At 44.2% G+C, this 17,397-nt stretch overlaps 1 protein-coding gene across 6 annotated transcripts in view; it reads left to right on the top strand.

Moving 5' to 3' along the window:
• ERBB4 (erb-b2 receptor tyrosine kinase 4) overlaps positions 1-17,397 on the top strand; it is an 828,249-nt gene that overhangs the window by 790,446 nt on the left and 20,406 nt on the right. For all 6 annotated transcript variants that reach the window (XM_033170891.1, XM_033170926.1, XM_033170900.1 and 3 more), the window contains 3 exons: positions 3,765-3,911; positions 9,302-9,399; positions 13,225-13,395. In XM_033170891.1, coding sequence (XP_033026782.1) covers positions 3,765-3,911; positions 9,302-9,399; positions 13,225-13,395 — 416 coding nt within the window. The remainder of the gene's footprint in view (positions 1-3,764; positions 3,912-9,301; positions 9,400-13,224; positions 13,396-17,397) is intronic.

Raw genomic sequence — 17,397 nt, 5'->3', positions numbered from 1 at the left:
AACAGTAGTACAATCACTCGTGTAGTACTAGCTGAAATCTTATTAGGATGAGATAGCAAAATATAGTATTTAGCTCTTCAAATACTATATTTTATTTTTTCTTGAGCTAAGAAAAAAATGGACATTGGGACTTTATTTACAAAGACATCCAATGGCCTCTTGTGTGATATATGCCTCTAGTTAGCAAAATAGATGTGTTATCTGGGAAGGGTTAACAACACTACAGGGAAAGACCTCAGTCCTGGAACCTTTGATGTAATGCAGGAGCTCTCAGGTGGGCAGCCATACCCAATGCATCTTTACTCAGAGGTTAAGTCCCAGTAAATTCACTGAAACTTACAGCCGGCTAAATGTGTGCATGACAGCATCGGTAACCCTGTGGTCTCTTATATGTGATACGCATGTTTGTTGTAATGACTTGAATGTGCTTAATAATGTGTAATTGCTAGTTTCCTATTTCTAAATGCATTGCGTTTTAGATTTACTTCCAGTTGCGGTGTTTTAGTATATATAGTTGTCATTTTTCTAACTTAGTAAGATTTGTATGTGCGTGGCACTGTGGGTTAAACCACAGAGCCTAGGGCTTGCTGATCAGAAGGTCGGCGGTTCGAATCCCCACAACGGGGTGAGCTCCCGTTACTCGGTCCCAGCTCCTGCCAACCTAGCAGTTTGAAAGCTGAAATATACTCGGAGTCAAGTGTGAATTTCATGCTCTTTATTCAGCTCATAGTAGTGAGGAATGCAGTTTCCCCAAAACGTTTGCTTTATATACACTATTTACACAATGGGCCCCACGTGATTGGCTAATTCCGGGATACTCCTGTATGCCAATCGGAGTGCGGATTCACTTCCACCTGGAGCTGGATTGGGTGGCTCCTGCGGACCAATCAGACTGCTGCAATCTCAATCCTATTGTTCTGGGACCAGTCAGACTGCTGCAATCTCAATCCTATTGTTCTGGGACCAGTCAGACTGCTGCAATCTCAATCCTATTGTTCTAGGACCAATCAGACTGCTGCAGTTTGGATCCTATTCAACTCAGTACATAACAAAAGCACATCAAAGTCCAAGTAGATAAATAGGTACCGCTCCGGCGGGAAGGTAAACAGTGTTTCCGTGCGCTGCTCAGGTTCGCTAGAAGCGGCTTAGTCATGCTGGCCACATGACCCGGAAGCTGGATGCCGGCTCCCTCGGCCAGTAAAGCAAGATGAGCACCGCAACCCCAGAGTCGTCCGTGACTGGACCTAATGGTCAGGGGTCCCTTTACCTTTACCTATGTATCTTTAATTTTGATGATGATATCAGTCAGTCAAAGAACAGAACTTAGTGGCTACCCCACTGCTGCAACTGAAGCCCTGTTGCTCTTCTGCTGGCCAACTGGGCCAGCTCCATATGGTGCCCCAGGGATGCCTGAAGCCGGTGCTGGAATGTGTGGCTATTACTAGAGGGGAATGGGGGGGGGGGGAGAATGCATGTGTTTGTACTCTATGCACTATCAATAGTTGTGTTACCTGTCCCTCTCCAGGCTGGAAGTAACAACCTGCAAGATATGATTACCACACTGGAGGCATATTTTAAATGACCTTTAAAATAAAAGAATTAAAAAAGACCAAATAAGGAAGCTGCTGGGACAAGAGAGTAGTTTTGATATTAAACTAGGTCTTTGGGGATAAAAAAAGTTACTTGTGGCTTTGTGTGTGTTATTTATCTTCTTTCCCAGCTGAAAGAGAATAATAATAATAATAATTTTGAAGACATTTGAAAATAGTGTCCCAGTTACAAAAAAACATTGCACTGCCATAAATCATAAGGCATTTCTAAATGTATATGATATAGACATGCATCACACACTGTCACTGATTTTGAGTGACATGAAACATAAAAACAATATAACTTTTTTGCTTTCGGGGTAAGTTAGAGAAAATGTGCTATTTTAGAAAATAGGTTTTTCTCTCTCTCCACAATAGAAGTTTCTTTGGTGTAGCTGGCATTTTCTTTAACTTTTCCACATTTTTAAAATATTGACATACTTTTTAAACTCCACCCCTGCAAATCATTCTAAATATTTCCCCCTTGCTGATATGCAGTATTCTTCCTTAAATCCCAGGTTCTTAAATGGCGAAAGAATCAAGTAATATTCCTTTGTATCTGCTGAGGATTATAACAGCAAACTGTAGGATCTCTTCTTTGGTCTTCCCCCCCCCCCGGGGGGGGGGGGTTTCCTCAAACATTTATATACGTTATCTTTTATGCATTCAGGGAACATGTTTCAGCTTTGAACCAGGGGTGAGGGACCTGTGGCCTCTCCAGAAGTTGTCAGCCCAAACGCCCATCATCCCCAGCTATTGGCTGTGCTGTCCGGAGGCAGTTGATGTGTGTTGGAGTCCAACAACTTTCTGTATACCATAGGAGCATGCAGCCATTAGTAGTCCATCTAGCTCACTATTGACTACACTGCCTGCAGCAGTTCTCCAGGGTGTCACACAAGGGACAATCCTAGCCCTACCTGGGGATTCCTGGGCTTGAACCTGGGACCTTTTGCATGCAAAACAGATGCTCTACCAAGTTATGTTTCAGTCAGGGTACACAGGTTTCTCATTTCTGCCTTAAATAAAAACAGATTAAAGGTAAAGGTAAAGGTACCCCTGACCATTAGGTCCAGTCGTGTCCGACTCTGGGGTTGCGGCGCTCATCTCACTCTATAGGCCGAGGGAGCCAGCGTTTGTCCGCAGACAGCTTCTGGGTCATGTGGCCAGCAGGACTAAGCTGCTTCTGATGAACCAGAGCAGCGCACGGAAACACTGTTTACCTTCTCGCTGGAGCAGTACCTATTTATCTACTTGCACTTTGATGTGCTTTCGAACTGCTAGGTTGGCAGGAGCTGGGACGAAACAATGGGAGCTCACCCCGTCACAGGGATTCGAACCGCCAACCTTCCAATCGGCAAGCCCTAGGCTCTGTGGTTTAGACCACAGCACCACTGCAAAGGGTGGAATAAAAACAGCTAAAAAAATACACTTTGGTAACAGTCCCCCAGGGAGCTACTCAAGATCCTAACTATTCATTCAAGGAGGCTTCCTCAAGGCAACTTTCTAGTAGATTGACCCCAGCAACAACAGGAGAACAGAGTGCTGGGATTTTTTTCACAAATCCTTTTTGCATCGGTTTGCCATATGAAATGCTGGATGTCCACCTGATCCAGTGTTTGATTGTGGGCAGGAAGAGCACCAGTGCTCACAGACAGCTCCATTTCCTTGCACAGGAGCATCATCTACCATGGCGCAGGGCAAGGTATGGCAGTGGTGCTTGAACACGTGTGGAGGGACACTGGTATTGCATTTTCTCTAATAGGCCTCATAAAGGAGCTCTGCGTTGCATGTTCTTAGAACAAGACCGCACATGAACTGGTGCAAATCCCACTACAGTGGTACCTCAGGTTAAGAACTTAATTCGTTCCGGAGGTCCGTTCTTAACCTGAAACTATTCTTAACCTGAAGCACCACTTTCGCTAATGGGGCCTCCCGCTGCCGCTGCGCCACTGGAGCACAATTTCTGTTCTTATCCTGAAGCAAAGTTCTTAACCTGAAGCGTTATTTCTGGGTTAGCTGAGTATGTAACCTGAAGTATCTGTAACCTGAAGTGTGTGTAACCTGAGGTACCACTGTATAACCTTATATTGGCTCAGATAAATGATTCCTAATGTGTGTATATTCATTTTTCAAGTATGCATTCATTAAAATGTGACCATTGCCTTTCTGTTTTAGGTGTCACCATTTGGGAGCTTATGACCTTTGGTGGAAAGCCCTATGATGGCATCCCAACGAGAGAAATTCCTGACTTGCTAGAGAAAGGCGAGCGCTTGCCACAACCTCCAATCTGCACCATTGATGTTTACATGGTCATGGTGAAATGTGAGTAGTTCTCGTTTGGCTGTAGCTCCACACAGATGAGCTGTATTGAAGCGGTGTTCTGTATTGAAGCTTGCATTCATTAATGTCGTGAGTCCTCTGTAATACTGCTTGCCGTTTTGAAGCATTATATTCAGGTGGCTACATCAATTATGTCTAAATATTACACACAAGCCTCTCACACTTGTGAAGGATGTGAGTCTGATGAAAGACGCTTGCATTAGCATGGATTCTTATTGCCAGCAGATAGTATCAGGCATTATTGCTGTGAAGTCAAAATTGTAGCACACAAATTGCTGTCATTTCCATAACGATTGATTTGTTAGATGATAGCATTTCACGAAATTACGGTACCTAGGTAGACACCTATTAAAGGTTCTAAAGGGGTGAAAGTTGACTCTAAATGACATAATGAATAAGAAAGAAAATCCAGTGTGTTTTATTTTTTAAAAAAACTTGGATTAATATGAAAAGACTGTGCTTTTGGGAGGAAGTGTTCCAGTGTGGAGAGGCATTGATATTTTAGCTGCTAGATATGCATCTTTAAGGGCAGGGGGAGAGAAGAGTTAGGCGAGAATCCCGAGCAAATCATTATTTTTTGTGCTATTTGCAACTGGATGCTCACCAACACATCTCCCCCCTCTCCCAATGTGCACATGCTAGAAAATGTGACCCTGAAGCTCAAGCTTCTAATTTAAAAAGAATTAGGAAAGTCTCTGTGGTGTTTCTGACTTAATTTAAATGAGATTAACACACAGCCATTTCCTCCACGTGGGGTTTGGTGCTCGTGTGTACAGATGAAAACATTAAACTAAGAGTACAAAGAAGCTAATCCTGCTAACCGCTTGAGCTGACAGGCTGCTTCTGCAGCAGCAGCACACAAGAGCTTTGTTGGGGAAGGCCAGGGATCATACCAAGTTCAGCATCACCAAATAATCACAGGGAGGGAACCGTGCCATTGCTGGTAGATGCTCAGTCCCCAACTAGTTGAGTCATGACTTCCTTCCTTCTGCAACTGCATGCAAGGTAAACAAAATTAGCATTCCGAGTACTTAAATTGCAGAGGATGATGACCTCATAACAAGACTTAGGACATGAGGCAAAACCATTGTTGAAGGCATGTAAACCAGAAGCCAACCTGAAGTCCTTCCTATGCATGTGTAGCTACATCACAGTCATGTTCAACCACCAGAAGTCTAGCTGTAGCAGTTAAGGTTGGATAAATCTTTACTCATAATCACTTACTGTGTTGTTGTTTTCTATAGAAGCCTGGTTGGTTTTAAGGACTCATAGGTCCTCCCCACAGAATTCATACTTGAAAAGTGCATTATCTGGTTTGGTTGGGCCGTTTTGCTCCTTTGTATTTTAATTGGCTGGTTTAGGATGTATATGTGGTCCCCCCCCCCAGAAGAGATTACATATGTTCTGAATTGCATCACACTTTTGAGGTTTCAGTCACAGGTGTCAGAACCGTGCTTTCCTCCCCTTTGAGGCTTGACATACAGGCCTGGTTGTCATGGAAGCAATTAACTTGTTTTGGGGGGGGCTGCACCAGTTCAGACCGCAGGTGGAGATTCACATGCATGCTGCTCTCTGCAATATACTTCACTTCTCATAGAATGCTTTCCCTTGCTTTTCTGGTGTTCTTTGGTCAGGGAATTACCGTATTTTTCACCCCATAGGACGCACCGGACCATAGGTCGCACCTCGTTTTTAGAGGAGGAAACAAGAAAAAAATATTTTTCTGGTTTTCCTCCTCTAAAAGCCCTGTTTTTTTGAGGATCAGCTAAACGTTTTACAGCTTTTTTTGCAAAGAGAAAAGCCCTGTTTTTGAAAGATTAACTAAAGGTTTTGCAGCTTTTATTGCAAAGGGGGAAAAACAAAGCTCCTTTTGCAAAGGGGGAAAAGCAAAGAGGAAAAGCCCTGGTTTTATGGGGTTCAACTCACATTTCTGCAGCTTCTAAAGGAAAGGGAGCCTTTTCTACAGTTTCCAGAGAGATAATCTTAATCAGCCAGTCACATGTCGCTGGGGAAACAAACAACCTCCCTCTGCAGCACATTCAACAATGGAGGGCGGGGCTGAAAGGAAGGCGGGGCTGAAAGGAAGCTGGGACTCTTATCTCTCTCCCGATCTCTTGCTGATCAGCTGCTGAGCGGGGTCCTTTCAACACCCCCTTTTCTCTTTGTAAAATAAAAAGCATGATTCTCTTTTGGCCCCTGGGCAATTCAGCTCCAGGGACCACCATTTGCGCCATAAGACGCACAGATATTTCCCCTTACTTTTTAGGAGGGAAAAAGTGCATCTTATGGAGCGAAAAATATGGTATTTCGTATGGAGGAGCGTTCATGCAAGAGTCCTCACTTGCAATTTGAAGTGGAACGTGGCAGGCTCAAGTTAACCACCTCAGGGGGATACAGACTAGAACCTCAGACCTGTAGTCATGCAGGCCAGTTCACATGTGACTCCTCTATTGAGGGAGCTGAAATGCAGGGCAGGATCAATGCATATACAGGCAAGCACATACCAGCTCTGCAGTTTGCCTTATACCTTAAAGTGAGGGAAGTGTGCAAGCACACTAGAATCCCACACTAGGGCCATATGTGAGCCATCTCATGATCTCTGGACGTGATTCTACACTGGAGCCAGTGTAGTTTAGTGGATAAGAGTGGTAGACTTGTAATCTGGTGAACCGGGTGTGCGTCTCCGCTCCTCCACGTGCAGCTGCTGGGTGACCTTGGGCTAGTCACACTTCTCTGAAGTCTCTCAGCCCCACTCACCTCACAGAGTGTTTGTTGTGGGGGAGGAGGGGAAAGGAGAATGTTAGCCGCTTTGAGACTCCTTCGGGTAGTGATAAAGCGGGATATCAAATCCAAACTCTTCTTCTTCTTCTGGAAACCATTTGGCAAGATGCTCAAAGCTAATGTGGTGTTGTACTAGTCTCATCCTGAGTTGTACGTGCAACTTCATCACTATCAGCCAGGTGTCACTCACAGGTCCTAGGTATTTAAATGGGGAAGTGGAGGTTTCGACAGATAAGACCCATTTTATTTAGACTTCCTGCCAAATAATAATAATAATAATAATATTTTTTTATTTATACCCTGCCCTTCCCGGTTCAGAAACCCGGGCTCAGGGGGGCTAACAACAGATTTAAAACACTTAATTATGATACAACATAAAAGCAGCATAAATGACAGATTCCTCAAGAATTGCTGATGCTATCTTTTGCTGGAAGAGGCTTGCTCTGAGGTAAACTAGTGGCCGTTGCGGAGCAGAATATACCTGTTAGTGATACTTTGTGCCCTCGGTCATGCAGCAGAGGAGAGCCAGCCATTTCCAGAGAGCCTTCCTCTCAGCCAGCAAGAAGAAAGATAAGAAGAAACAAAATGGAAAATCTAGGTAGCAGCAGCCATAGCAATCAAGCAGGCTTCAGATGCGCAGATGTACTCCTGCAATGTAATCAACACTAACAAATGATGCGGGGGGGGGGGGGAATAAAAAACCTGACAGGGATATCCGAGAGCTGTCATATTTAATAGCCATCCCATTTTATGCTTCTGGAAAGCTTGTTTTCATCTCTACTTTGTTTTTTGAGATAAAGAATTCCCCATAACATAATAGGGATCATTAAAAAAAAATGGAACACAAGATGTAGATAGGATTAGAAACAATTGGGACCTACCCAGCCATTAGCAAACCAGTGTAGCTGCAAGTGGAGTTCAGAAGCTGTGTGATGTGTTGTTGTTTTTTATAGCACTAGGACACCTGTAATGAGTGACAGGAGCCCCTACAGCTTACCCCACACAATCTGCATTAGAGATGAGGCAGAAATGAATAAAATGCTGCATAGAACAGTATCACCAGATAACTCAAGCAACCGAGTGAAACCTCAGACTCCAGGGGAAGATTTGATTGTGTGTCAGGTGTAGAGAAAATCAAAAAATGAAAATAACAACACAAGGAAGTGTCATCGGAAAAGAAAAGGGATAGTTAAGATATGCATCATGTCATCTTGGAAGTGAGTATAATAGGACTCATTTCCTAGACTCCATTTCAACCTGGATCTGCAAGCCTATGTTTGGCACTGGAAATGCCTTTGTCACCCAGATCGATGACCTTTCTCAATAAGGAGAAAGGGAAAGTGTTAAGTCTCCTTAACCTCCCAGTGACTTTTGATGCTATTGACCATGGTATTGGACTTTGTCGTTTGAATAACAGGTGGAATCATTGTCTAGAAGTGCCTGTTCCAAGCTCCAGCTGGCTTGCCTGCTCCAGCCTTTCTTGGGCAGAGATATAACCTGACCATAGTTATCCATGCTCTGGTAACTTCCAGACCGAAATATTGTAAGCATTCTGTGTGTGGCTGCCATTGAAAACAATCGAGAGATTGCAACTGGTGCAAAATACAGTGGCCGAGATCCTTTGGGGCACTGCCAATCAGTCACATATAAAACCTATTTTGAAAGGACTATGGTGGTCAGCAGTCCCCTTCGGGTTTGATTCAAGATACTTATAAAGCCCTAAATTACTTGAAGTCCAAATATCTGAAGGAATGTCTCCTCCTATATCATTCTGTCATTGCATTAAGATGTGCAGAGGAGGCCCTACTTAGCATCCTTTTGCCAAGTAATGTCTGTATTGTGTGGGTACGTGGGATGTCCTTCTCTGTTCTGGCACCAAGCGTATGGAGTGACACCCCCTCCCAATCCTTGATGTGTGTCATGCTCAGTGGTGGAGAGCAGGTGGGGGCGGGGCTGGTGCGCATCCCGGGGTGTGTGGCATGCCGCCTGGGGGCATGGCACGCTGCCTGGCGGGGCATGACACACATCCTGGGGGTGTGGTGCGCCACCCACAGGGGCGTGGCGCCCAGCATGGGGGGGGTAGCCGTGATGGCACCCCACCGGGATCGTGGTACCGGGGGTGGTGTACTCCCCCCGCCCCTCTCTTCCTCCGCCAGTCGTCATGCTCTGATGTTATTGACAGGTAAAGACAGATCTTTGTCCAGTGAAGCGAAGTGCATTGTGGATTGAGTGTAAATTATTACCATGTGAGCCTTATCTGTGATTAACATGTTGGTCAATATTATTTTATCTATTTCTGAACATGGTTCATTACTATTATTTTACTGTAAATGTAAAGGGCAGGTTATGAGTACCATAAGTTAAGAGTAAATATGCTTAGGATTTCTGCTCTTAATAAGTAAGCTTAAAGTATGATAGGGAACAAATATTTAGGAAATGAAAGTGTAAGACGTAGCCCATAATATAGCCAACTTCAGCCTGGTGGTGCCTTGAGTTTATACCTTCTCTTAAGGACTGAACTGTTTATGAAAAGCTATACGTTGCTTGTTATTAACAAGAAGCATTTTTCCTCTCATTGTATCTGGCCTTAGGTTGGATGATTGATGCTGACAGTCGGCCTAAGTTCAAGGAATTGGCTGCTGAATTTTCTAGAATGGCTCGAGATCCTCAGAGATACCTGGTCATCCAGGTGAGTAGCTCTGCAGTATCTAGACTTTCTCTCCGAATGGGCTTTCATAAGATCATTTTAAAGGTTACACAGGGACGAGCTCTCTCTTTTTGCTATCAAGCAAACCTTCACAAGTGTACCACTACTATTCCTGGTTTCTGACTAACGTTTCTGTATAATACATGAGTTTTCCAACAGCCTTGTCACAAATACATTTTGGGGAGTTGCGTAATCTTGGTTTTTTAAATTTTTATATCTACTAAGGATGTGCAAAGTTTTCCTTAGAAATTTTGGTAGTCAAATTAGGGTTGGGTGACTCAGTCTATTTCATGCCCATGTCGTTTTCTGCTATAATATGCATTAATCCATGTTTTGTTTTGTTTTTGTTTTTAAATGCACATTTAATTGCATATTTCCTCAAAAATATAATTATATATATATAGAGAGAGTTTTCAAAAATCTAAATGCACATTAGGTAGTATGAAAACTTGTTAGATAACTAAATCCCAATCTGATCATTAATCTGTGAGGTGAAGACTAGGTCGATTCATATCAAATTTCACAAATACTGAAGTTCTCAGACACCCGTAAATCGAATGGAAAAACTCCTTTTGAGTGTCACTGAAATTCCTCAGGCAAAATCCATGGGGAGCCTATAGGTGTACAAAAGTAGAGATGGACAAGTTGGTCTAAATTTTGCATGTGACTGATAGAAAGACCACTCTGTCCTATTTGCCGTTGCATGTATGGGTTCTTTTTGAATCGACACCACCGTTATCGGAACCACCTTTTACAACGTGGTCCAATGGATGCCTTTCAAAATACTGTATTATTTATTCTTTACAGGGACCAGCCACTTGTGATTAGCTAACTAAAAAGCACAGCAGCTGCTGTGCAGATTGAAATAGAACCAGAAATGGCCCTTTGAGGTACATGGTGATGGGGACACTGAGTGAGTGGAGTGGAGGAACACTTGCTAGATCACACAGAGGTGCTGCATCTGCTCCAAATGCAACAAGAAGAAATCACAATAATTTCAAAGGGCAATATTCTATGGTGTCTTTCTGCAGAAGGGAGAAACCTGTCAGGATCTTTCCCAGTACTGTTCATAAGTAACAACAGAGCCTCTTTTGAAAACTGAAGCTATTTATTAAGCATTGCTATTTACAAGCGGAGCTAGTCAAAAACATGACCGTTCAATCGCTATCAGAATCCGGGAGTACATTCCTTCGGCTCCCCGCCCAACACCAGATTTTCGGCACCCTGAAACGATGTCTCCTGGGTCCTCTAGCCCCCCCCTGCGCTGTGCCTATGTCGGACACTGTGGGCTTCTGTCCGATCTTGTCTGGCTGGTGGTGCTGGGTCTTTCAGCAGTGTCACGGAGCCCTTGCTCCGCTCCCTCGCTTGGAGACAATTCCTGTGATAAGCTGGATGAGGAGGAGGAGGAGGAGGAGTCCGTTTGCAAAAGGGCCTCGGGTTCCCTATAGCTTCGTGAGCTTTCTTCCCTTGAAGAGCAGCTCTCCCTGCCCTGCTCCTGAGCAGGGCTTCCTCTCTCCCTCTCCTCATGAGTAGCTGGGCTACTCCTGACAAAACCCTTCAGAGGAACAAGAAGGAGGGCAGTTTTCAGCATCGTGTCCCTCCCCTCCAGACCCTCAGTGCTCCCCTTGCAAATCTGCTTGAGAGGGTCCCCAAGATATTTGACCTCTAAAGAAATCCCAGAGTCTCTCTGAAATTCATTTTAAGGGAGAGTCTGAATGCAACTAGTTCCACACGCCTGCACTTAAGATACTCCCTGGAGTAGTGGGTGGTCATTTCCTTGCACTTGCAGAAATCACCATAAGGCTCAACAGAGTCCTGTTTCATTGCAACAGCCCATTCCACAGAATGACAACTCTTGTCAAGTTATGAGTTTCCTGGAATTTAAGTAACTTGACAGACCAGTGGCAGAGGAGCAAGATGGATGTAGAAATGGCCTCTAATGCCTTGGACTCCCATGGAATGTGACATTGGTGGAGGAAGAAAGAGGACTCTAATTCTAGATGGACTGGGAAATCTGTGGTCTATTTTGTCATGCATGATCTGATTTATGTTGCTGGACCACAACACCCATCATCCTTGACCATTCGCCATGCTGCCTGGGGCTGATGGGAGTTGGCATCCAACAACCTCTGGCCTGCCACAGGTTTTCCATTCCTGGCTTATAGGGATCTCTGCCTGTACTGGCTTTCCTCCCTTCCCCTCATTCAGCTAAAGAGCTGTATATAGTGAGAAAATATTTTCCCCATCACCGTTTGTGTGATTATGTTATTACAAGGCAGAACAACAAGTATAAAATGACATTTCAGTTAAATTATTTATTTTACTTCAAACCCAAACCCTTTTTACATTTTCATTTAGCATCTGCTCTGTAAGTGATTTCTTTTTTTAAAAAAAAAGAATATATACCAAATTCTCCTATTTAAGCTGAATGGAAAAAAGGAGTGCTTTTCCCCTTTCTTAAAAACTGAATGTAGCTATTAAAAAAAAATCAGCACCTTAATATTCAGTTTCCATGCTCAAGAGAGCCTTTTTAAGTACTGTAGTAATTACTCAGATAGAGGTGAAATGGATTGATTCTTTTTTGCTCATTTGGGAGCTTCTTTGGCCAGTGTTTGCACAGAGTGGCTTGAACTGAGGTGCTGAATATCCATGAGAAAAAACAGTTAAAATGTGTCAAGAAATATTGCCAACGTCATCTGTTGCCTAGAGTGTTTCCCAGAGTGTCAGGCTTCTGTTCCTGCAAGGGGCGGTCTTGAGAAGGGAAATCTGGGACCTAGCTGGTGGGGCACCGCAACCAGGAGCAGACAAGTGTGACAACCTCGACAGCCCACCCCCCCCCCGCCCCTTGGGGAACTGATCCCCTGATCCTTTCACCTGGAGATGACAGCAATAGAGCATCAGGCCTGCTTGCAATGAGCTATGGATTTGTGTAAGCGACTAAGCACCATCTGCATCTAGACAGACCTAAATAGTGTACCTAAAGGAATACCTCTTCCCATATCGACCTGCCCCTGGGTTACGATCTCCTTTATCTGCTAATATGCTACATAACAACAAAGGTGAGGGTTATCCCATCAGCAGCACCTCAGCCCCAGGAAAAGAGGTCCCACCCAGGCATTTTAAATTGTTCTGAATTTCAGTTTTGTTTTTAAGTATTTTAGTTGTTACTAGTAGTAGTAGTGTGTGTGTACTTGGCTGTACCCAAAACTGAAAAGGGGTGATACATAAATGTTTTAATTAAATAAAATATAGGGATGATAATACTAACTTACCTTAGATGGCTGTTGATGATTCTTAGTGCTAAACAAAATTGCTAAAGAAATGATGGTGGTGGTGGTGGTGATTATAACAGAATAAGGATATTATGAAAATTATTTCTGTCTATCTCTGTCTACAATCGTTTTAACTTCAGTAACACAAACATTTCACAAAAACAGGCAAAGCTTGTCTAAAGCAGATGGCTTCACCCCCAAATAGCACTATTACAGGAATGTAAAAATAATAATAATTGGGCTTTTGTTTGACTGATAACAGTTATTACACTTCTGTCATCATATTCCCAAGTTTTGACCAAGAATAATTTCCTTCTTTATTTAGTTTTAAAGAGCCGCTCAGAAAATGTGTAAAGGACAATAGAATTTGATTGGAGAAAATATGAGAGCATAATGCACTTTGTATAATAATGGAGGGCAACGAGAATAACTAGACAGATAAGAGTCTATAGCTATAACAGAAAGATTATTGGCAAGGCGAAATAACCAAAGGATGATTTCTCCCCCTCATTCTCCATCAATGTACCATATCTAGGGTGACGATCGCATGAAACTCCCAAGCCCAAATGACAGCAAGTTTTTCCAGAATCTTCTGGATGAGGGAGACCTGGAAGACATGATGGATGCTGAAGAATACCTAGTTCCTCAGGCATTTAACATTCCTCCACCCATCTATACATCCAGGGCAAGAATGGACTCCAACAGGGTAAGAGCAAACAATGATGTTAAACCAGAATCAATTGCACACAAAGCCAACTGGCAAAAGTCATCTGCAGACAGGGCTGTCTTGTCCATAGGGGCTGGTGGCGCGCCGCACCAGGGCGCCGGGCCCCCCAGGGGCCCCCCGCGAGCCCCCCAGCATACCGGGCACCCCCTCCCCAACCCGCCCCTGCCCCCATGGGCGGGCGGGCGGGCTGAAAGCCCGCCGCCCTCGGCTCCCGGAGCCCCAGCTGGAGCGCTGGAAGGGCGCGCAAAGCCCTGCGCCACTCCAGCGCCACATCCCTCATCCCGTGCTCACCCCCCCCCTCGAGGGGCGGCCAGTGCAGGAGGGAGGCGGGCGGAGAGGCGGCACGCCGGGGGCGCCGAGGGATCGCCGCGCCACGGCGGCCGATCCCTCGAAGACGGCCCTGTGCAGACTCAGTTTAAATACCACGTTCAATGAAGCCCACATTTCCCTAGGAAATGGAAGCACAAAGGGAACTCATTATTAATACTAGTATTGTTTATTTGTCTTGTTAGACGCTTACTGTACTTCAAAAAGTCTCTAAGCAACTTGTAGAAAGGTTCAGAGCAAGAAAGGCACAACATAGAAAGCAACACATTTCAGTAAAATGGTTCCAACAACCCATAAACAGCTTAATCCTGAGTAGGTGGGTATACGGCTGCAGCCTCAGGAAGCCACTTCATAGCAGTTTCACAGAAGCGTGGAGAGATGGCCGATGGACATGGCTCACATTGACACATGCATTCAGCTGAGATCGACACACTGACCTTGAAACCTGGATGTGTGCCACTAATGTGTCATCCTGCCTGTCTGCAAGGACACTAAATGCATTCATGAGTTCAGCTAGCTTTCTCCATATAAGCATTTTGTATCTATTTTAACCAGGTGTATATTTTCCTTGATACAAAGGGTCAAATTCAACATAGCACTAAATTTTTATTATTTTTATTTATTTAAATGAAAACCAATATAAAACGAAAACAAAACCACAAAATACTGGTATAAATGTTGTTGTTGTTCAGTTGTGTCCGACTCTTCGTGACCCCATGGACCAGAACACGCCAGGCACGCCTATCCTTCACTGCCTCTCGCAGTTTGGCCAAACTCATGTTAGTAGCTTCGAGAACACTGTCCAACCATCTCATCCTCTGTCGCCCCCTTCTCCTTGTGCCCTCCATCTTTCCCAACATCAGGGTCTTTTCTAGGGAGTCTTCTCTTCTCATGAGGTGGCCAAAGTACTGGAGCCTCAACTTCAGGATCCGTCCTTCTAGTGAGCACTCGGGGCTGATTTCTTTAAGAATGGACAGGTTTGATCTTCTTGCAGTCCATGGGACTCTCAAGAGTCTCCTCCAGCACCATAATTCAAAAGCATCAATTCTTCGACGATCAGCCTGGTATAAATACAAAGCCATTTAACACACCTCAGCCACTAACAGAGGCCAAGGGTCTAAAGTAGCCTGTGATGGTGCCTGACATGCCTCCCTGGGGAGAGCATTCCATCAGCGGGGAGCCACCACTGGAAAGGCCCACCCTCCAGACCTCCCTTGGAGAGGGCATATGGTGAAAGACCTCAGATGATGATCACAAGGTCCAAGCTGGTTCAAATGGGGACAGAAGGTATTGAGGTCCAGAGCCACCTAGAACTTTGTAGGTCAAAGCCAGCACTTCGAATCGGTCTTGGAAACTAATTGGTAGCCAGGGCACTCATGCCAGAATTGCTTTTATATATCCTGACTGTCTTGTACTGGTTGGGAATCTGCGCATCAGATTCTTTCCCAACTGTAGTTAGTTTCTGAACTATATTCAAAGGCATGTTGCCAAGATGTTAGCAGGGCTAGAGAACAGAATTATTCAGCTGAAAACAGCCCAAAGTAATAATTTGCACAAATGTATTGTGAGCAAGCCACTGAAAGGTAAGTATGCTTAAATCATGATGGTTTATGTGGCATTAACTTCATGTTTAACTGGGAGTACAGCAGAGCAGCTTCTCCATTGATGCAGGAGGTCACACTGCCGGCACTTTCCCAATACACTCAAGGAAGGCAGCAGTGGTGGGCATTCTGCACTCCTTGTTAGTTGGGCTCAGAGGAGTTTATTGGGCAGTGGTTTGCAAACTGGTCTTGATATGTTCCTGGAAGCGTGTCTGTAGAGCTCGTGGAGAGAGCGGTGGACCTCCATTGCTGGTTTCCTTGACTGAGATACAATTGGCTTTGGATTGAGAAAGAATATTTTTCAGCAATGCAGTTTAGGACCATTTGGAAGATAAAGAGGAGTAAAGAGGCAGTTTTGAGTAATTAGATGGAGGAGAGCTGAATAGGATCCTTCAAAACCCTACTGAAGCTCCTTCAAAACCAGAGGGGAGGATTAGCAGAAAGAAAAATGGGAAGGCCCTACACCCCTTTCGGTCAGACCTTGTGTACTTTTGGCTCTGTGTCTCTTCACCACTAATACTATATTATTACTATTTATTTATTTATTTATTTATTTATACCCTGCCTTTTTTCTTTGATGGGACTCAGGTCTGCTTAAAGATAAAAATAAGAACTGCTAAAAGCATAGAAAAAAATTAGCAAACAATTAAGCATTGATAGAATTAAAACTATATACATATACAAAACTCCATTTAAGACGTACAAATCATAACACTAAAAACAGCACGGCACTGGCCTCTTCATTAAAAGCAGTCTGTTCTCAAAAGCCTGTTGGAACAAGGAAATCGGAAGGACAACAAGGAGGGAGGGAGCCAGTCTAGCTTCTCTAGGGAGGGAGTGCCAAAGTTTGGGAGCAGCCACTGAGAAGGCCCTCTCCCCCCCCCCCCAACCTATAACTTCAGAGGGAATGAGGTCCTCAGAAGGAAAAAGTTGTCCACCTCTCAGCTAAAAGCCCCAAGTAGCAGGGCTCAGAAAAGGCCAGCCATAGAAAGCAGTACTGAGCTAGGGTAAGGTAGCTTCCTGTGTTCATAGAAGTCCCTTTTAGAATAACATACACTTTCAAAATTAAATAACGGGTGGTTGTAGGACGTATACACAAAACAAGTGAAATGCATTTAAAACTCAGTCCACATGTTTCCCCTGAAATTCTGTTTCCTTTTGGTAACTTGGATAGACCCTTGTTTGCTCTAATGAACATTAACATTAAATGGGCCCATTATAATTGGCGCTATTATCATGAATGGTGGATAAATTGATGCAGCTTAGGCAGTTTATGTTCATTGTTACTGGGAAATTAAATTTTATAGCAAAGTTTCTGTGCTCTTTAGTAATGCAGGCATGGAAAGTTGACATCTAAAGGGTCTGGAACTCTTTCCTAGAGATTAAACTTTTTATCTAAAATAGGAATAAAAATGAATGTCTCGTTAAACTATCCTATTAGTTCTTTTTTAAAAAGAAAGAAAAAGAAGGCATTTCTTTACCAGTGCTGGCACCAGGATTTGGGGGGCTCATGGGTCCTTATCTCCCTGAGTCCCATTAGCTTGAATGAAGGACACATACAATCGGAGAATGATCTCAAGCCCCTTTGACCTTGTTATGTCCTGGAAAAGACCCTGATGTTGGGAAAGGTGGAGGGCACAAGGAGAAGGGGACGACAGAGGATGAGATGGTTGGACAGTGTTCTCGAAGCTACTAACATGAGTTTGGCCAAACTGCGGGAGGCAGTGAAGGATAGGCGTGCCTGGCGTGCTCTGGTCCATGGGGTCACGAAGAGTCGGACACGACTGAACGACTGAACAACAACAATGTCCTCTGGGCAAAGGCACTGCTGGGTCAGTGGCCTTTTTGGCTGGTCTCTGAGCCACAACAAATTCCTGCCCCTTCCTTTCTCTGGTGCCAGCCTTTTTCCTGCTCTTTGTACATGGAACAAATCCCACTTATTGGGTGTGAAGCAGAGAATAAAACTCTGTAAGTTAGAGAGAAAGTGCTATGGTGAGGTATTGTGGTCATGGTAGTCTTTCCTGCTGATTGTAATTTTGATGATTGTTTTGTG

The sequence above is a fragment of the Lacerta agilis genome, chromosome 1 (genome assembly GCF_009819535.1).
Source record: "Lacerta agilis isolate rLacAgi1 chromosome 1, rLacAgi1.pri, whole genome shotgun sequence".
NCBI classification, from domain to species: Eukaryota; Metazoa; Chordata; class Lepidosauria; order Squamata; family Lacertidae; genus Lacerta; species Lacerta agilis.
Note: the sequence above shows the minus strand (reverse complement) of the source record. Positions and strands in the feature narration are given on the sequence as shown.